The sequence below is a fragment of the Anabrus simplex genome, chromosome 4, assembly GCF_040414725.1.
Source record: "Anabrus simplex isolate iqAnaSimp1 chromosome 4, ASM4041472v1, whole genome shotgun sequence".
NCBI classification, from domain to species: Eukaryota; Metazoa; Arthropoda; class Insecta; order Orthoptera; family Tettigoniidae; genus Anabrus; species Anabrus simplex.
In genome coordinates this window covers 251058307-251080862 of record NC_090268.1, presented here as the reverse complement: position 1 = coordinate 251080862, position 22556 = coordinate 251058307, and the positions used below count along the sequence as shown (strand labels likewise).

At 37.0% G+C, this 22556-nt stretch overlaps 1 protein-coding gene across 3 annotated transcripts in view; it reads left to right on the top strand.

Moving 5' to 3' along the window:
- LOC136871860 (SLIT-ROBO Rho GTPase-activating protein 1) overlaps nt 1-22556 on the top strand; it is a 597464-nt gene that overhangs the window by 480144 nt on the left and 94764 nt on the right. For all 3 annotated transcript variants that reach the window (XM_067145501.2, XM_067145502.2, XM_067145503.2), the window contains exons 8-9: nt 2363-2654; nt 7590-7802. In XM_067145501.2, coding sequence (XP_067001602.2) covers nt 2363-2654; nt 7590-7802 — 505 coding nt within the window. The remainder of the gene's footprint in view (nt 1-2362; nt 2655-7589; nt 7803-22556) is intronic.

Below are 22556 nucleotides of genomic sequence, written 5' to 3'. Positions count from 1 at the left end.
GGACTTCTGTCAGTTGATCTACAGGTTGGTAATATTCTTACATCATAAGACACATTTATTGTATGATGTATTTGTCACTACTGGAATGTTGTGAACATCTGTCTGACTCAGCTGACTTCAAAATGCTAATTTATTTTCTTCTTGTTCTTCCATCACCCTTATCCAGGGAGCTCTCAGGTTGGGCTGTGAAGGGTTGATCTTCATCCATTTCTCGCACCTCCATGATCGCACAAGAGATATGCATCGCTTCTGCGGTACTTCTTAGATCTTAGTTCTAATCCACTTTGATGCTTCATACAGCCTATTACTATGATGGGCTTGCCACACCCAAAGACATTTTATACTCAGCTGCCAGGTTTCAATGAGGCCGCCCTTAACCTGGAGAACAGGCTCTGATCGTAGCCACCCCTAACCTAGAAAACAGACTCTGCCTGCTGGGTTTTGGTGATATTTCCTCCACTAGAGGATCAGCATCCAACTGAAGGAGTTCCTCTGCGCAAAGCCATCAGAGAGTCGGGTTATTTACCGCCACTTAACACTCGGTATTGAGTCGCTGGCTGTATGGTCTACTCTATCTACTGTTTATGCACGCAAATGAGGAAAGCATGCAGGCTACTGATAGTTACTTCTGTTGCACTGTTACGTATTGGTGCTTTCCTTCTTGGTTCCTCGATCTGAAGATTGGTGGACAGCGATTTTTCTTTTCTACTCCTCCCTTTCTTCTGTTGGTAGTTTCAGTACAGTGTAGGATTTTGCATTCCATCATCAATGATTTGATTAATGAATGAAATCTGGCCTTCCTCTTCCTCTTTTGCTGCTACTTTCCTCTTTGAAATGTTAACCATGTGTATCTCTCTGTTTTAATAACTTCTTCCAAACCCTTCTCTTTTCTCCAACTTTGGTAAGCACATCCTCTTTAGCCATTTTTTCCATCCAGGATATTCTTTCCATTCATCTCCTGTACCACAGCTTGAATGTATCTTTATTCATTTTTGCCAACAGTTCATGTTTCCAAGCCATAAAGAGCAACAATTCATATGATTTTAAGATAATATTTTTGTTTCTTTGGATAGGTTTTTAGTGACTGGAATGGTCCTTTTCTTGTTGAATGACCCCCTGATGAAGAATACATCCATGGTATCGCCTTCCTGCCGTAAGAGGCGACTAAAAGGGGTGATCAAGGGATGATGGGTCTTGAACCAGGAGATTACCTGTGATTAGTAATCGCACCATGGGTCTGTGATTAGTAGCATCATGGGTGGATCACTATGAGTTTACAGTACCTGCGATTAGTACAACTATATGCGGAACACCATGGGTTTACATTGCCTGGGGTCTGTACCACTGTGAGGAACACCATAGCTCTGGGTGTTGCATTTGATTAGTACCACTATGTGAGGAACATCACGGTTCTGGGAGGCTCCTGTGATTAGTACCATTATGGGAAGAATATCACGGTTGTGGGAGGCTCCTGTGATTAGTACCACTATGTGAGGAACACCATAGGTCTGCGTTAATTTTGTGTTGTACATTCCCTGTGATTAGCACCACGATGTGAGGAACACAGTAAGTCTACGTTACTTGTGATTAGTACCACTACACGAGAAACACCATTGTTCAACTTCAGCAGTGGTTAGTACCAATGTGAGGGGCCGGTGACCTGGATTTTGGACCCCTTTAGACAAGCATTATCAATTTAGGATTTTGCTTTGGAAGCCATCCTTTGTTCAATTTATACCATTGTTTTAAGTTATTTTATGGGAAGGAAGGGCATTGCGGGTTGGATTCACTGATAATTTTAAGTTCACAATCGTTGCTCATCATCGTCTTTTTGAAATCTAGTCGTTGGATGGATTTTGGAATTATTTTAACTTTCAATATTGTGAGTTGGATCCACTGATTATTTTAAATTCACATTCATTCATTCATTCATTCATTCATTCATTCATTCATTCGTTCTTTGTCATGTTTTGAATTCTGGAATTTTAATTGTCATTACATTTCATCTCATCTCGTACCATTACGGCCCGATGACCTAGATGTTAGGCCCTTTTAAACAACAAGCATCATAATAATCATAATGCCTCCTTGACTTGGGCAATTCTGTCTTTATATCAGTTGTGTTTCACCAATCTGCTGTAGTTTTATGCCGTATATATGTAAACGTTTTCGCTTGTTTTAATGGAATGCCCCTAATTTTGATGTTAACGTCCATTAATTGGCTATCTTATATCATTCCTTACCATTACCAATACTATATGTACCTAAAAAAAAATACCATTCAGTATAAGATTTGCTAATAGTGTTCATTTTCTGGTAACTATTCTTATATTTATATATTATTACATTGTTTTTATTTCAGAAATTTCGAGAATATATCCTTGGTACGAGTAGGATTGCTCGATTGGATTCGAAGCACGATCATATTCGCCAAACCTTGCTTGAAGCAGCTGGTGATTCACCAACTTCTCTGAAGGGCTTACAGCAGCGTACAGGCCAGGTGGCAAAACCACCTCGACGCAAACGAATAGGCCGGCTTCAGATGAATGGGCAGCCAAAACTGTTTGGAGGAAGTCTAGAAGAATATTTAGAGACCACTAATCAGGAGATCCCACTAATCATGAAGAGTTGTATTAGAGTGATCAACCTGTATGGTAAGTGCAGTGGGACAGCTAGACTATAATTTGAATTTTTAGTAACTGGAAAGAGAAACAAATCTTGGTTACAGACAAATAAAAGAAAGGGTTGACTGTGTGTAGGGAGGAGGGTAGATCCTGTTGCTACAGTCAGAAAATGCATGATATCCGTTATTGAGGGAATGCTTGTAAAATAAACACTAACTAGTGCAAAGGATTACCATTGTATTAAAATGTCTGACACTGTACTCATAGAATTACATCGAACATAATGTTATTACTCCTAATAAACGTGTTTTGATAGCCATTCCTGTCAGTGAAAAATGATGCTCTGTAAAGCTCACATGCTTCTGTTTAGTAAGTTGCTGTTAAATTGTAAATAATATTCTTCTTCAACTTACTGATGCATCAGTTAGATTACTGATGCATCAGTTAGACTAAGGAATAGACAGTTAGGCTAAGGAAAAGAAGAAACAAAAACAGTATATTCAAATGACTACCATATTAGTTAGCCTAAAATACAGTAAAGAAAGTCATTAAAAATTTATATGTGAAATTATAGTTGTAGACATGTTCCTATGGAATGGTTTTTTAACAAACTTGAATAAAGACATAGCTAAGCATGAAATCAATAAAACTTTCAACACTTTCCTTAAATAAAATTCCACAGTCTGCTGTAGCATGTATCTGTATACCGAATGCCAATATTGAAACAGTTTCCTCAGTTAAATGTGTAAATATTACTTTGCTTTTTGGGTATGGATACCTCATTTGTACTTAAATCTTAACACAATGCGGATGGGTCCCAGGAAAACTCGTCTTTGCCTGGCCGGGCGTTGTGGACGAGTCCCAAGTTACACTCATGTGAACTTAAGTGCTATCTTTTGGGTTATACCAGAACTATTTCATGGGTAATAGAACTTTGTTGTGGATGGTTTTGCACAGTCGATAGTCACATTTCTTTTAGATTGTTCTTCATTTTATAGTTTTTCTTTGGATTTCCTGACAATATGTTTAATTAAGTTCAGAAAGCCATGCAGTCAGCAAGATGGCAGCATCGAGGGATCAGGCATATTCTAGACAGGGATGAAATTATTCATGAATTTACTCAAAAACTGAAGGAGACAGCAGAGGTTATATGAAACTATTGTTCAGAGTGATCAAAAACAAAAGGAATTCATGCTTTCACGGCCCGTACTTATAGACATGATACTGTATAGGCTTTTGGGCTTATGGCGTGTCAAGAAAATAAAGTGAAATTCTTTATGTTTCGCAGAGAACTGTGCTCTGCGTCCTAAGAAGAAATTTCGACTGTCAACAAGAAAGGCTTCTTAAACAATGACTCTTTAAAATTTAGACGTTATAATAGAAGTGGAAATGGTACGTTCATTCACCACCAGATGGCTCCCAGGATGTGGCACAAACCTAGCGTTCGAAGCGGAAGCTGACCAAACTATAGAATCAGTCTAAGCGGTTCAGATAACGTGTGTACATAACATATGACATTGACAGGTGTATGATATAGACACAAGCCTGGAATGAAACATCTGGTGGCGAGGAACGTATGAATTTGGAAAACACAGAGACGAAATAACAATAGTAAAAGGACAGGGAAGGGAACTATCTATGTAAATTCTTAATGGCTGGCAACCAGGTATTACTTAATTGATAGCCGGTGTCCCTGTTGAAATTGTTAGGATTTCTACGTATTTCAACAGCTTCCTGTATAATCCTGGACCTGTAGTGTCTAGTATGGCTAAGAGCTTGAGCATCTTGGAACATATCATGACCCGACGATAAAGCGTGCTCAGCTATTGCCCTGGTTCGTTGAAACAAATATTACGTACGTGTTCTTTGATACGGGTACCAATGGACCGGCATGTCTTACCGCAAGTACAGGGAATTTCATATACCCCAGGATGTAAAAGTGGGGACAATTTGTCCTAGGTTTTACTCAGACTGTGAGCAATGTTAGTGGCAGTACCAAACACGGTTTTTGTATTGTGTTTGTGGAGGACCTTGGCAATTCAATCTGTGGTGTTGTGAATGTAAGGCAAGTAGGTAGTTCCCTTCACTTTTTCCTTCTGTGAGCTTTGCTTGGTTGTTTCTCTGGGATGCACGGCTCTATGAATCTGCAAATTGCTGTAACCATTACCCTTGAACGTGACTTTGAGCGTGTCCATCTCCACCTGGATATGTGATGGCTCACAAATTTATATTGCCCTCTTGGCGAGTGTTGTGAGAATGCCTTGTTTTTGTGTTGGATGGTAGTGAGAATCTGCATTAAGATAGCGATTTGTGTGGGTAGGCTTACGATAGACGGTATGTCCTAAGGAGCCGTTCAGTTTGTTTCTTAATAGAACATCCAAGAAAGGAAGGCATCCGTCAGACTCCACATTTCCATAGTGAATTGTATTGAAGGATCCTTCCTGGGACCCATCCGGATTGTGTTAAGATTTAAATAAAAATGACGTATCCATTCCCAAACAGCAGAAGTAACATCCTTGCATATAAAAACGTTTTTAATTTGTCTTACCAATCTCGTATCCAATATATTGTATGATTTATTCTAGCAGATGATGGTCCCTTAGGGGAAGAAACATGTACTAGATTTAATAAATTATATATGTATTGAATAGGCAGACTGTTTAAATAAAAGATTTAAGTTATTTGATTTGAATAGTCCTCTAATAATTATTTCATTGTTCTTACAACAAATAGCCCTAAGTGTTTGTTAATAGACTCTCTGTACATTGTTTACAATCACCTGTACATTTTCCTCGAAACGTTAAAAAAAACCACTTCCTCCGTGGAGGTAAAAAAAAACACCCCCTCCGTGGGGGTTCTACCCTTTTTTATTTTTTATGATTAAGCAAAATTTATTGTAAGATTGTTTACTTTTAAACTAATTATTGATCTGTACCTCATGGTAACCTTTGGCAAAAGGCAGCTATTGCTTGCAATTTTCTTTCTCTCCATAAGCTTTTCATTATTTGCCAGTCACACCTTAAAGTAATTTATTTCTTTCAAGCTGAAATATTAAGATATTTTTTCTCAATAGGAAGTAATTTATTTCCATAGTTATGTCCATGTGACACTTGAACTTCTTATGACAGCTTCTCTGTAATCTGCTGCCTTTTGTGTATATGCCTTGACACTGTTGTCCTGATTCAAGAATATTAGCATTGCTCTTAGTAGATGCACGGTTTTATTTTTATAACATGATGATAAGTTAGTCTCGGCTATAGAACCAGCTTGTTGCTCGTCTACAGTCCCTCCTTTCCTCAAACTACTTTATCTGTAAAAACAAAATAGATTTAGTCTACAAATATTTTCACAATTTTCATACATTGATGTTATCCATATTTTAAAAACCTATGTAGAGACTTACCATATTTGTGTTTTTTTCCCCTTAACATTGTTGCGAGGAAACCAGGTGTTCTAAATCTTGCAAAGTTCCCTTCACATGTGTTGTTAAGCACTGTAGGGAGGGCTTAATTCATATGAGAACCTTATTTCCAAAAGGTACCAAATCCTAAAAAGCCAATTTTACAGTAAACACAAAAAAAAAACTTCTGGTATTCACACATGTTCAAATATGTGTCTTAACTTTTTAGATACGTTGACAGGTATCATATTACACTACTTGTCAATTATTTCTGTTTTTTTTGTAAATACCTTGGGTTTTATAGCACAAATTAAAATGTATTTGATACTATTTGGCATAAAAATTGTGAATATTTGTATTTAACGCTGTAAACATTACTCTGGATGGCTCAGAAACATAGTAATTGAAGAAACTTCGTAAAAATAAAATGAAACAAAAATGGGTATATTAACATACCTACTGAAAACAGTAATTAGGTTTACAAAAACAGATTCCCATTGATAATATTGGTACTGATTTTTGATTTATTGTAATAATACAGTGTGTGATAGAAAAATATCAGCTTAATAACATAGAAAAATATCAGCTTAATAAGTTACATCATTATGAACTGCACTGGTATCACGTATGTCACCTTCTCTTACGTTAAGTACATTCAGTGTAGATCTGTAGAATGGCTGTAAGTAGTTGTATGACATCCTGTATTTTAGCATCCTGTATATGACTCTGGCAAGGAACCTGCAATAGTCGGTTCACAACTGACTCATATTTCCCCTCTTTAGTAACCTATGCTCACACAATGGTTCAAAAGCATAGAAAGAATGAATTTCAGCTTCAGTCAAATTACCAGCACCACACAAGTTATTTGTTTGGTGACAGTTTGGTTTAGGTTCTTCTCTAGCTTTCGCCTCATTTTTTTTTTTTTTTTTTCTGCGTGCTAATAAATTTTTCATGCCTGCTTACAAACTTTCTGCTTTCTAGGCCTTTCCATCTCCTGTGGTTCATCACAGAACTCATCAGATATATTTGATTCCATTTTTCACACGTAATAATGCAAATTATTTACAAACTCTCTCATCAGAAACAGCATAAAACAATCAAAACAGTGTGGCGAATGATGTACAGTGTCGTGTGACATAAAACAGCAAATCTGATTGGATAACTGGATTCAGTATATCTTGGCATCGAAAGCATGGGGGATTCTTGCTCACTGTTTAACATGGAGGGTGGTATGTATTGGCACAACATTTGTCACACCACATGCAGAACTAGGTTGAAGTTAAGTGCTGCCACCTGTTATCTCAATTTTGATTTTTGATTTTTTTTTTAAATTTGGTACCATTTGGAGGTAAGGTTCTCATATGTTTTGCCTTCCAAACTACTGTATTCATTTAGGAAGGGCAAATATATATACAGTATATAGTAATGTAAGTTCATGAATAATCTGTAAACTGGAAAAACCATTTGCAAGTGAACAAAGAGTAAATGCATTCTGTCAGAAAGTAAGAACTCTTCTTGTGTTTATATTTTACTCTAAATATGTGCACATTTTAATTTTATTTTAGGTCTCCATCATCAAGGAATCTTCAGAGTGTCTGGTTCCCAGGTTGAAATAAACAATTTTCGAGAAGCCTTTGAACGCGGAGAAGATCCATTGGCTGATGTGACTGATGCATCAGACATCAATTCTGTTGCTGGTGTCTTAAAACTGTACCTGCGTGAATTGAGAGAACCTCTTTTTCCTATAATATATTTTGAGCAGTTCATGGAATTAGCTCGTGAGTTTAAACCTTATATTTCTTATAGATGTATAGTATTACAATTTAACTCCTTGAATGTTTTGTCACAGGATAAATGGTAACTAGGATCCACCATACTCTTTGCCTTATCTGTATTTTACTCAAAGATATAGTTGTTATAACAGCTCGTGACATTGGAATAAGTTGGAAACAATAGATTTCATCTCCCTCCAGTGATCAATTTTGTATTCCTCCAGACTTCAATTTTGGCTCTGGTATTTTGAAAAATAAGCAGAATTTTAAAATCTGTATAAATAAAATAGAATTTTCTCTGTACTTTGATCAGAATGTTTAAAAAAATTGTTTGTGTGTTGGTCATCTTTAGAATAAGAACAGAATGCAATTTTTAAATTTACGTCATGTATGTACAGTTTGAGCCTCATTTGAATTGTCGGTTATTCCCTGTGCTGTGTTTGGGTGAGTGGATGATGCAATAGCTGCCTGATCCCTATAGCTCACATAGTGATTTCAGTGGAAAGAAAAAAAATTTTCTGGAATTGGTCCACCTTATCAATATATATATATATCATACAATTATTAAAAAAGCAGGACATGTTTTGCACTTGTTTTTTGGCATCTTCAGCTGCTTAGAAAAGATTAAACCACTAAAATTCATTCTCAGGTTATGTACATAAAAGTTCTTGAAAAACATCTCCAAGTGTTCAAATTTAAATGATCTTGGATCGTCATCCAACAGTCTTTTGTATTAGGAAGCTCCTTTCAACGTCACAAGACGTCACGGGTGCATAATGAGACAACGTTAAGTCAGTGCAGTTAAACTGTGGTTCATCTTCTCCAACAAGTGTTACACTCTCCTGTAGTATGTCACTAATTTTGCCCATCGTGCAGGTCTGGAACTAGGGTGGGGCAGGGGGAGCACGTGCCCTGGGCGGCAGATTTCAGGGGGCGGCAAAATTTGAAAACTTTAAAAAATAATAAGTTATTTAATTTTTTCAAAATAATAATACCACAATTAATATTGTTTAATTTTATTTAATTTTGTTGCCCAATTCATCAACTTCATTACACTGATACTGTATACCAAGTTATTTTCTTCATTATAAGACACAACACAAGAATTAATGTAATTCATGGGTCTGGAGTGAGTCTTATACTGTTATGCCTACTACTGACATGAATAATTAGTAGCCTGAGTGCTCGGCAGCAGGGTTGGGGACTCAAAAATTCTGACCTTCACGCGATGCATGAGCATCTCATCTACCTCACCCCCTTTCTCTACATGCTCCCCTCTGCTTCCAATATACAGTAAACTAAACAGACACCTGCAGTCATTGTTGTCATTATCGACAGATACACACGTAGCTTGTGTGCATTGTTGTCTGCATGTGTTGATACGAACCAACAGTTGTTTTATTTTATTTGCATTTAGTATTTAGTTATTAGGGTTCAGAGTGTTGGTTAGTTATTCGTGTTACTGTTTATCAGCGTTTGGAAAACTGAATTTTTCAGTACACTTTCAGCTGCGTTTTTATCAGTTTCCAAATTGTGAATGGTAGAAAACAACTCAGTGGAGCAGAGTGTAGAAAACTTGCCAAAGAAAGAAGGAAGAAAGAAAAAGTGTTGTGCTGTCACAAACACCAAAATTAGAAGACTCTTTTAAAAAACCTAACGTTAATGAAGATGAAGGCTCAAAAGAAAAATCAGGTAAGTGAATATTAATTTTTATTTCACTAATTAAATTATAGCTTATTAGGGAAGAGATGAATTAATTGTGCCTTATCAGACTTCACGACAATTTTTTAAATATATTCAATGAGAACCTATTATGTAGTAATATAGACATTTTTATCTTAGGTGAAAGCTGGCTTGACTAGTGTGTATGACAGGGAGGTCAACAGTGGGCAGTACAGAGTGTACAGAGCCGATAGAACCAGGGGCGGGATGGGGAGGGAAGGTGGTGTCCTCACGGCAGTGAAGAGCGGATTATCTGTCTTGAAAGTTGAGCAAGTAACGAGAGGTTTCGAAGGATTGCTTCTAAAATTACTCGTTCAAGGGAAAGTCTGGTATGTTTGCGGTATTTACATGCCACCTTCTTCAAAGTTCGAGATATATTTGGAGGTATTTGGATGGTTGGAATCTCGCTATGAGATCCACGACAGCAATATAATAATTGCCAGAGATTTTAACATACCATCAATATGGAATAACAAAACAGATCTAAATTTAAATAGACAAACACAGGAGCTTAGAAATTTCATGAACATATACAATTTGGCTTCATATAACTCTGTTCCAAATTGTAATGATAGAACTTTGGAATTAGTGTTAATTAGTCGCTTGGTAACAAACGTAGCATGCATAAAGAGCGATGATCCCATACTGTCTGAGGACGCTGGAAATAGACCTCCAGGTCACTTCAGATTGTGGAAAAGGCTATGGAGTCTCCCAAACAGCTTACAATTTCAGGAGACCTGACTTTGTATGTCTGTACACTGAGTTAGGAAGTATAAGTTGGGGAGCATTATACGAATGCACTGTTGTCGATAATGCAGTAGACTGCTTTTACACGAACGTATACTCGACAGTAAATGTATCGGTTCCTCGAACATGCAAGGCAAAGTCTAGGAAGTATCTGATTTGGTTTACGAATGACATAATAAAAACAATAAAAGAAAAAGAATACTTCAGAAAACGAAAGTGCACTTCAGAATATTGCAATAGATAATTTAAAATATTAAGATTGGAAGTAAAGTCAGCAATAAGATCAGCTGAACAAGATATATCAGGTATTTTTGGGCTTATGTTAAAAATAAAAGAAAAAACAAAAGTAATTGGAATGCATTCAAGTACGAGGATTAAATATCAGATAACGATCAGAATATAGCAAAAGGATTTGCAAATTTCTTCTATTCTGTATATGCTACAGACACAGCGCAATATATTTGTCCAAGCAATTCATGTGTTAATACAAACTGTTTAAATAACAGCACTATAAACATAAGAGGTTGAAATGACAATGAAGAAACTTAAACCAAAGTCATCCGCGGGGCCAGATCAAATTCCACCTTATGTAATTAAAGGTTGCATGGAGCATCTTAAGTACCCCCTTCTCTTCATTTACAATTTAATTTTCAAAACATCGAAATTTCCATCCTTATGGAAAGTGTCGAGAATGTGCCCAATATTTAAATCAGGAGACCCCATGCTAATTACTAACTACAGGCCGGTATCCATATTGTCAGCAGTAACGAAAATTTTTGAATTCTATATCTTAGAATATCGAATCACATAAGGCCTTTATTATCAGAAAAACAGCATGGATTTCTTTCAAAACGATCTACAGTTACAAATTTGGTCAATTTCATGCAGTCGGTATCCACAGCTCTCGAGAGTGGTGATCAGATGGATGTCATATTTACGGATTTTGAGAAAGCTTTCGACAAAATTAATCATGATATACTTCTAAACAAATTAAATAATTTAGGGTTCTCTCATTCATTGTTATGTTTCTTCTCTTCCTACCTGAATGGAAGGAAACAATATGTGTCGTATAGAAGATTTAATTCTAAAGAATACGCGGTAAAATCAGGAGTAATTCAAGGGTCTAATTTGGGCCCGTTAATATTTCTCGCATTTATAAATGATCTACCTGATCGAGTTATTTATTTTGATTGCCTACTATTTGCCGATGACTTCAAAGTTTTCAAAGCCATTTCAACAATAAGTGACAATGAACATCTCCAGTTAGACCTGAATAACATAACGGACTGAGCGATAAACAAGAAATCATATCTAAACATTCCAAAATGTGTGTCCATGTCATTCACCTGAAGTAAAGCACCCTCCCTCTACACTTAAAAGTTAGGGTGCGATGACCTGAGAGCCGTAACAGAATGGAAAGACCTTGGAGTATTATTAGACCGGGAACTGACCTTCACTCCTCAGGTACAGAAAGTGGTCACTGAAGCATGTAGAACTATAAGATTTGTGATAAGAAATGTAAAACCATTTAAAAACATAAAAACGAGTATTAAGTTGTACAACACTTGGTCAGGTCAAAACTGGAATACACGAGCGTGGTTTGGAGCCCTAGGGGCAAAATACATGTGTATCAACATGAAAGGGTGCAAAAGAAATACTTAAAATATTTACATTTTAAAAGAACATCTCAATATACTCAAATGGTTTTGTACAAAAAGCTTTTGTTAAATTTAGAAATGGAGAGTTTAGAAAATCGAAGGCAGAAAGAGGCGGCAAAGTTCATATATAAAATAATAAATTCGCAAATTGATAATCGTGAGTTCCTTTCCCTCCTGAATTTCCATGTGCCACGCCCAAATTTAAGATTTCATTTAACATTTTCAAATACAAAAGCTAGAACATCTGCCCATCAAAATTCACCACTTTACAGACTATGTAGTGTCTATAACAGTGCATCTCGGAAAAATAATGCTCTTGATTTCAGTACAAACGTAACAATATTTTAAAAAGAATTCATGACAGCAAGAAAGGCCATGTAATTGATCTCACAGTCAAAATGGAGCATCACACCGGCCAGCCTTTATATTCCCGTTAATGTCATAATAAGCAATGTATTGTACTTTGATTTTTTTGTGTTTCCAAATGTTAATGCTGTAGACTGTATACTGTGTAATTGTTATTAATTGTGATACTTTTATTTATGTAGTTAAAATTTGTTCTTATGGCAATGTAGAATGTCTAGAAAGTAGTTCAGTTTTCAGTAAAAAAGGATTAGATTAAGATTAGTTCTCTGTGTACCAAAAGAATGCTGCTGTAATTGGGATGAAAATCCTGTAACAAGCAATAAATTAAATTAAATTAAAATTAATACTTCATTTTGTAAGATATCATATTACTGATTGAATTTTAATCCCGGCTTTTAATATTTTAGATGACGTTGAAACTGGAGAGGAACGCACGCAACATGTCGAACTTTGCAGGAAACTTAATCCTACTGGTGAAGTGAATGAAGATGAATTATTATCTCGTCCAGACCCTAAAACTGGTCTTCAAGAAATGTCAGAGTTTTCCTTTGATTTTAGGGATCCTGGTTCATGGCCAGAGTTTTTCAGATTCTGAAAGGTGTTGGATATCAAAAATGAGCTTTGAAAATCTGATTGAGCCAAATTTAAGTAATAGCAGCAGAGAAGGACCTAACTTAACCAAAGATTGGTTTTATAAAGTTCTCAAGAATGGAGAAAAAGTAAAGAGATCATGGTTAGGCTATAGTGAAAGTAAGAAAGCTCTATTTTGTGTTCCCTGCAGGCTGTTTTCTCACTTAGCATCAAATCAAGTGTCTTCCTTAGGTAAAGAAAAAGGGCGTACTAATTGGAGAAAACTTGGTGAAAAATTGCCTGAACATGAAAATTTATCCAACCACAAACTTCGTTTTTTTTCGTGGAAAGCTTTAGAATCTCATTTAGGACAGGGAGGTATTGATGCAGAACTCCGAAACCAGATCCATCAAGAAGAGTCTCACTGGAAGGCGGTATTGCGCTGCATTGTCGATGCTATTCTATTCCTAGCAAAGCAAGGGAGTCCATTCCGAGGAACTAAAGAAGACTGTGATTTCAGCAACCCATCCAGTGGAAAGTTCTTGAACACAGTAGAACTTAAATCACATTACAATGTCCCTCTTGTACAACATATTGAGCGGCATAAGAAAGGACAAATCTCGTATTTCTCACATAAAATACAAGACGAGTTCCTTGAAATTATTGCCAATAACATAAGGCAAAAGATAATACAAGACATTTTGGATGCAAAATATTATTCCTTGATATTTGACTGCACTCGGATATCAGCCACAGTGAGCAAATAACTCGAGTAGTTCATTACGTCAAAACAACTACATCGGAGGTAGAAGAAAGTTTTATTGATTTTTTTCTCAGTTATTGACAAAACAGGTGAAGGTCTCAGCCAAGAAATCCTAAAAAATTAGACAAAGATGGACTAAACTTTGAGAACTGTAGAGGGCAATCCTACGACAATGGGGCAAATATGGCCGGGAAGTATAAAGGAGTTCAGTCCAGACTACTTCAGGAGAACGAGCTAGCATATTTTGTTCCCATGTGCTGCTCACTCCCTCAATTTAGTTGCTGCTAAAGCGGCCACTGCTACTATTGAGGCTCAGAATTTTTTCGGAACTTTGAACAGTATGTACGTTTTTTTGTTTGTTTTTTTTGCGTCTTCAACTTCACGCTGGGAAATTCTCTGAAAATATGTGCCACTGACATTGAAACCTGAAAGCAATACAAGATGGTCTGCAAGATCAGATGCGGTCGAAGCTGTGTATTAACATTACGGTAAAGTTGTGCAGGCTCTAGAGGATCTTAAAAACCCTGATCTCTCAACACCTCAAACTAAGAATGAGGCCCGCTCCCTTTCGAAAAATATTGGGGAACTTGAATTCATCATTTTCACATGTTTTTGGCATGCTTTGTTCAAAAAGACCAATCATGTCAATGAGTTTTTGCAAAGAAAAGATGTAACAGTAGATTTGGCTGCCCGGAATCTTCAAGGTCTTTTAACGCTCTTGAAGACTTGCAGAGAGTTTGCTCCATCTGAGGCCATTACTGAGGGTAAATTCTTAGCAAGCATGAGTGATCTTCCATCTGAGTTCTCAGAAAAAAGAAAAAAAATGTCTGAGCTGTGTGGCGATGAAGCTCCGACAAGTACTGAGAATGTGTACCAAGTAGCTATGTTAGAAGTTATTGACCGGATGATTACGGAACTCGGTGACAGGTTTAAGGCTTTGGACAACATAAACAGCAAGTTTGGATTTTTGAATGGAGTTCGAATTAAAGAAATGCAAACAGAAGATCTAGAAACGAAAGAAGAATTGGCAAATATCTACACTGCTGATCTCAACACTGAAGAATTTAAATTTGAAATAGGAGATTTCAAGCACCAAGCTTTATCAGTTGACGAAAATTTAAAGGAAGCCACATTAAAAGAAATGTTAAATCTTACTTATAAAAATAAACTTAGAGGAAGGCTACCCTAACATTACTACTGCACTGAGAATGTTTCTCACGTTGCCAGTTACAGTGTCATCTGGAGAACGAAGTTTTAGCAAACTCAAAATGATCAAAAACTACATGAGAAGTACAATAGAACAGGAGAGACTCTCTAATCTAGGTATAATATCAATTGAACACAAACGAGCATCCCTTATCAACTTTGACGACATCATCAGTACATTTGCAGCTAAGAAAGCTCGAAGAATTCAATTTTGAGGTACAATACATAACAAATTTTTGCATAGTTACAATTGAGTTATGCTACAAACAAATTGTTTGTATTAGTCATGTATGAGTGTATTAATATAAGTGTTTTTCAATATAACTGTAATGTATGTATTAATAAGTATACGTGTATGAATATAAGTGTTTTTCACAAATAAAACTTCTTAATAATATACATATGGTTTGTAATTTCAACTGCCGCATCTAAAAAAATAGCTTATGGTGGTATTATATTTTAGTGGTAGGGGAGGGGCAGAGAGGGGGGTCGGGGGATGGGGGGCGGCAAACTGATCTTTACCACCCCTGACAAATCTCCTACTTCCGGCCCTGCCATCGTGACATGCAGTATCCTACTCAGCGCTTTTTCCAGCTTGGTATTTACAGAAATAGCTACACTACCTCTTGTATTCCCTACCGTGAATTCTTAACATTGCACAAGTTCCAAACACTCACATAACTCTAAACCATTGGTCTATGATGAAAAATTCAGCTTAAGATCTGCCAAATTTCCAGACTGACTGTTAGAAAATGATTCTTGAACAATTTTCATGGATCACTAGTACCAAACAATGAAACAACATTTTACACAGCTTCATAATTCCTGCAGTAATTCTCTGCTGCCTTCAGCCACGTACCCCATCGTGTAAGTACTGGTTGGAGTGGAAGATGCAGCGAAGCTGTGTCTTCTTTAAATTTTGCCACTCTCAATGAAGCTTGAGGAATATTTTCTTAACATTTAAGATTAAACATTGGGAAAATTCTGTCAAATTTCCTCAGCAGGTCTGTGCAAGCTATGTATAAGGTATATCAAGTACAGAATTTTTAGGAAGAAAACCTTCGGCCGTTTTCCAGCTTTTATCATGAACAGCATGGCATCTGTGACTTAAGACTTGTTCTCTCTTAACTTCACTATTACACAGCAATTTCATGGCACAGTAAAAAAAAAAAAAAAGAATTGTAAATGATTCCGAGCATCCAGCACATTGCAGTGTAGTAAAAGTAAATCGCCAGGACAATCAAGAAAGTGTCCCATTATCAACATTGACAACATATCTCCCACAAGCAATCATGCTCTCTTTAATAGACACCCAAGTCTTATCGTTTCCTGCACTACTTTTCCTTTCAGTGCAGTTTATAACAGGAAGGAAAGTACTTTTTCCTCAGTGTTACTTCTTCTGGAATTGCATATGAGTTATACTTCCACATAGTTTCTGAAGCCATGAGAGGGGTGATACTCCTACGTGGCGCATCCCAGGTGGCGGATAGGGGGGTCCTAACCAGCTTGCCGGCGATATTGAGGGAAATAAATTACCTCTCACGGACCAAACACACAACCTCCTGTGGATGGGGGACACAGACGAACACCCATGGTATCCCCTGCCTGTCGCAAGAGGCGACTAAAAGGGGCGACCAAGGGATGATTGGATTATAACCATGAAACTACTTGTGATTAGTACCACCACGCGGGGAACACCATGGGTCGCTGTTACTTGCGTGTAGTACCACTATATTCCGTACCAAATAGGTTTGTGATTAGTAGCAATCAGGAGCACCGTGCAGTCAGGCTTTTACAGTATCTGCGATTAGTAGCACTATATGAGCGACACCAGGGTTCTGGCTTGCCTATGATTAGTACCCACTATATAAGGAACACCACAGGATAGTACAAGTCCTTGTGGTTAGTATGCTTAGGTGATGAAAACCATAGGTTGTAAATGGCGCCGCTATGTGTGAAACACCATAGGTCTGCATTACATATGCGAATTTCACTACCTGTGAGTAGTACCATAATTTGTGGAATACCGCAAGTCTACGATACTTTTGATTAGTACTGCACCGTGTCAAATACCATGGTTCTACTGTCCAAGCGATAAGTACCATTATGAGAGGCCGATGACCTATATTTTGGACCCCTTTAGCTTGCAAGCATCCTCGATTCAATATTGAGCTATAGAAGCAATCCCTTGGTCAGTATTACTATTGTTTTCTGTCAGTTTCTGAGACTGAGGCATTGCGGGTCGGCTCCACTGATTGTTTTAACTTCATATCCATCCGTTCATTTTTTGTCCTCACACTTTGAATTCTGGTCAGTGGAGGATTTTGGATTTTTATTTTGCCATTGCATTTCGTCTCATTTCATACCATCAGGGGCTGATGACCTCGATGTTAGGCCCGTTAAAACAAGCATCGTCATCATCATCATCAAGTTTCTGAAGTGTTCATTGTTCACTTTATTGTGAGGGATGTTGACAGCTACCATCAGCTTGCAGAGGTATTTTGAAAATTCAAACTTTTGACAATGAAGCTTTAGCTACATTGAATAAAAGTACATGCCTAATATTTTTTTTTTAGCAGATTGCCGATTTATGCTGTTTTGGTATCTAGCAGTGTCTCCGTGCTACTAACATTAAAATGTTAAAATGCTTTGTAGCACTTACTTTAATTTCACACACTCTGCAGAAGAGGATTTTTTTTTTCTTCCCCCCCCCCCCCCCCTTTTTTGTACAGAAGCATTCCTCCCTAAACTCCATATGTTACTTTCTTAATTTAACACTTTCTTTAGGTATTCTTATGTCAGCTGTATTACTGTTAATGTGACTATGAAGCCTTGAAAATAGTCTCTATTGAAATTTTTAAGAAAGGTGAGGGGGAATGTACAGTAGAACAGTTTACATATCTGGGTAACATTATTAATGGAAGTAATGAAGTCAACCCTGAAAGTAAGTGTACAACATTTTATGATCAAGTCAGAGAGCTATTATGGGATGACAATGTACCCAAGAGAATGAAATTAACATTGTGTAAACAGTATTTCATACCAATTGTAACATACGGACTAGAAACACTGGTAACTGATAAGAGACAAGATAGTAAGATCCAAGTAGTAGAAATGAAATTTTTAACAACATCGGTTAAAAAGACAAGAAGAGAGAGAATTCAAAATATTAAAATCAGAGAAGAGCTAAATATAGAACCATTAGTAGAGAAGATACAGAAAGGAAGACTGAGATAGTTTGGACATGTACAAAGAATGGGAAAGGAACAGGTAGCAAGAAGGGAATTGGAAAGAGAAGTTAAGGGAAAGAAAGCAGTTGGAAGACTGAGAAGAAGGTGGATGGATCAGATTTGGAAGGATATTAGAGAAGCTGGATTGGATGTAGCGGAAGTAATGGAGCAGGAACAGTTGAAGGGCAGAAAGGAGTGGAGGAGGCTCGTTAATCACACCTGCGCGACTGAGGTGGGATGATGATGATGTGGGGGAAAGATAATTTAAGTACTAACTGAAGTGTTCATGAGCACATAGTTTTAAGATATATGAGAAGATAAGCCCGTATGGTATTTCCTTGTCTCTTAAGAGTGAAATTCGATTGAATGTAAATACCTGCACTGCAAGTCTTACTCTAAAGGAAGTTATTCTGAAACTAGTGATATCAAATTAGGCGAGATACAATAACCATAAACTATTCAACTTTGAGGCCCAAGCTTTGACCTTCGTTAATGCCACAAACACATTTACACAAGCAACATCGGACATCGCATTCGTAGTACAGTAAGTTTTCCCATGCAAAATACAGTAAAATTAGCTCAAAGTGGAACTTGAAACTTGTCCACACTGAATATTTTCTCAGTCCCGGCGAAGCTTACGGCACTATGTTTTACTTTTGTATAATGTGTAACACAGAAACAAAAAACAAAAGAATTCTTTAAAATCTACTTGTACAGTGTGGAACTGATGTAGTTCTACGTACAATATTTGTGCATTTCTGGTGCTGGTATGATCATTGTCATTGTTTGGACTAACTGATGCTGGAGAGAGTGATAATACGAATTGAGGAATGAAGTGCTTGAAAACTCAAATTTTCAAATTTTCTTTCAATTTTTCCAAATTTAATTTTCTAGATATTTATAAGTCATTTTCTAGGGCCCATGAAGTGAGTCTGTTTAGTACCATCTGGAGCTCTTCTGTCTTCTGAACCTATTACCATACCATCTGTATAAAGTAGAAGTACTGCTGAACTGTCCTCAATGATATTTGTAATGTCTGCGGTCATGATATTGAATAGTAATGGGCTAATCGGATCTCCTTGTAGAACACCATTAGTTTGAATTAAATTCTTGGATAAGGTGATATCAGATATTTGGATGAAACTGTATTTTAAGATGTCTGAAAGTATTTTCATTACTTGATGCGCTTCACCAGTCAACAGACTGAGATTTTGGATGAGTGTTTCCCCATTTATGAAATCGAAAGCTTTTCTGTAATCTATGAAGACTACAAAATATTTTCTTCCTGGATGCCTTATTTTATCTTAAGCATGTTCTAGTAAGCAGTTCACATCATGGAGAGTGCTTCTTCCCTTTCTGAAACCAAATTGGTTTTCTGGTATTAGGACATCTATTTCATCAGTAAGCCTGCCGTTTAAAATTTCCATCAATATTTTGAAGGAAGTGTTTTCGAGGGCTATCCCTCTGTTTGAGTCCGGGTTACAAGTTTCCCTTTTCCCTTTGAAAAGAACTTTGTTGATGTTCTCCATTGTTCAGGTATTTTTCCTGTACTCAAACATGTATTGAATAATTCTATCCAATAGTCTTCCATCAGATTGTAAGATTCTTTGAGATGTTTGTATATGTGCCGTCTGGTCCTGAAGCCTTGTTATTTTTTGCTTTTGTTATTGCACAATATATTTCCTGTCTTGTTATCGAGGTGATACTTTGTTATTTCCGTAACATAATATTCATATGCTGTGTCCTTGTGTGTGATGTTTAGAATGGTGCCAAAATTATTTTCTCATGTGTCGATGGAAATTCCTTTTATTGTTGGTGGTCTTGGTTTTCCGAGTGCTATGAAGGGATCTTTTTGAGCAAGTTCTGTTTCTCTTCTGGCATCTAGATCTTTGCGGTCTGCTTTTTTCTGTATAATTAAAATTTTGTACAATTTTCTTTGTTGGGCGAATAATGATCAATCATGTTCTTGCATTGTAGTTTTGGCTTGATGTAGTGCTGATAGGGTCTTCTTCCATTCATCATGGCATTCTTTGTCAAACCATGGTTGCGATTTCCTATCCTTTATTTGTGTTTGACACGAATGCAAAGTCATTGTGCATAGTTCTACTGCTTCTGTTATTTGATGTTGCTGTATTAGACGTGTTGCTTCTTCTATTTTTCCCAAATTTTCTTTCAATTATTCCAAATTTAATTTCCTAGATATTCTGGTCACCACAAGGTTGATTGAAGATAATGGTTGACTAAAATAAAAATTTGTTATAACTGGTAAATGTTTTTTTATTGGTGTTATTGCTGATGTCCAAAGTGCTTCCTGTAAAATTACTTTTATGCCTTCTCCTCTGAATAATACAAGGTCTATTGCGCTAGTGCCATTTGGCGCTATATATATTAACATGTCACTCATTGTCCTTTGACTTAAAGGATGTGAAGCATAATCACCACGTCTGCTTCATTGACGGATTGGTGATCCTCCCGCACTGATCGGCTCGCCGACCCAGCTTCCCGCTGGAATTGGTTACCCGAACCTTCCGCTGGGTTGTTCGGTTTAACAGGGACACCTCTTGTAGGTTACGTGCTTGGAGTTGGAGTGTGAGAGGCTAGAGGACTCAAACTTGCCGAGTCCTTATGTTATTGTTGCAAGATGGATTACAACGACGCATCACACTCCCATTACGCAACTTGTAAACATGAAAGGGGACTTAAGACCGGAAATCTTCCGACGTATCAAACTAGGATGGCAAGCCTACGGAAGAAATTCTTCAATCTTCAAATCCAACATGCCACCCCACCTAAAGAAGATAGTCTTTGACCAGAGTGTTCTCCCCGTACTGACTTACGGTTGTGAAACCTGGACATTGAGAGAGTTTGTTAAGCAAAAACTCAGAACAACCCAAAGAGCTATGGAAGGTTCATGCTAGGCTTGACGAAGAAAGACAGGAAGAGAGCAGATTACATCAGGTCAGTCACAAAGGTCAGTGACATTTTAGAAAGGGTATTTACCCTAAAATGGCAGTGGGCAGGCCATGTTGCTCGGAGAACTGATGGTAGGTGGACAAAGCTTGTGCTTGAGTGGTGTCCGAAAGATCATCTCAGACCAAGGGGAAGACCACCGGACAGATGGGATAAAGACATCCGGAAGACTACTGGGATCAATTGGCAGAACATTGCTCAAGACCGTCCCAGATGGAGAGACCTCATGAAAACCTGATAGTGATAGTGATATTAACATGTCAGGTTTGTTAATGAGGCTATATCCTCTTTCTTTTAGTGTATCCAGGATTAGATCTGTTTTATAGCTTAGTTTATCAATTCGTGCATTGAGATCGCCTGCAAAAATTACTCTTTTATCAATCACCGTTCATGTTAAAGCTTCTGTTATTTGTTAAATGACATCTTCTACAGTCATCTGAGGTTGAGCATATGTGCCTATTATTGTAAGATAATTTGTTTTAACTGTAACTGTGTTTTCATCTCTAATTACTTCCTTTATTAATCCTAGAGAAGGTTTAAGGAAGATGGAAACGCCTCCAGCTGGTCTACCTGATGTTTAAATCTAAGAATTTCATTTTTGTCCGTATTGAACTGAGAATGGAAGATAGGAAACTTAAAAGGGTCCACCTTTTCAATACAATAAATGTTACAACATATATTTACACTTGGAACTAGTTTCGACGCTGTTTGGCGTCATCTTCAGCCAAAATGTGGGAAATAGGCTAGCATGTAGACATTTATATTACACAAGGTGTTACATCAGTGTGAATAAATGAGGGAACATGAAGACGCAAAGTACAATGTCAGTTTCAAAGTGGTCATGAAGGGTGAGTCAAAATTGTATAAACATGAGATAACATAATCACTTAAACAATAAACATATAAACATATAAACTGTAACAAAACCATGCGGAAGTACGAGATGATTGGTATTGGAAACTATAACATTTATTGTATTGAAAAGGTGGACCCTTTTAAGTTTCCTATCTACCTGATGTTTGGCGAGCAAAAGAGTGGATTCCATAGAATCTTTGTATAGTATATTCTTCTGTAAGAAAGATTTCTTTTAATATGATAGCATCATATATTGTTAGTGTTTCTGTTGGGATAAATGGTGTCACGTTTCGTAAACCTTCGATGTTCCATAGTAAAACATTTCCGTGCTTATTATAATTCTGCACCACTGCTGTAACGAATCTTTCGAAAACTAAATCATCTTACCCTTACTCCTTTTGGCCAGAAATCTGGTCGTTCTGTACGCACGAGAAAACTGAACGGAAATCCTATTTTGAAGGCCTTTTTGTCTCCCTATGTAAGCAGTTCTTCGCAATGTATAGTATCTTTGATTCCTTTTTTCTCATGGTAATGTCCTACATTTTCTGTAGTTTTGTTTTACATTAGGTTACCTAAATATAGCCATGCTTTCTTTTCTACAGATTCACTTTAATTGTTTTCTAGTACTTCTGTCCCAGTGATGATTTTTACCTGATTAAAATGTCTTCTGCTT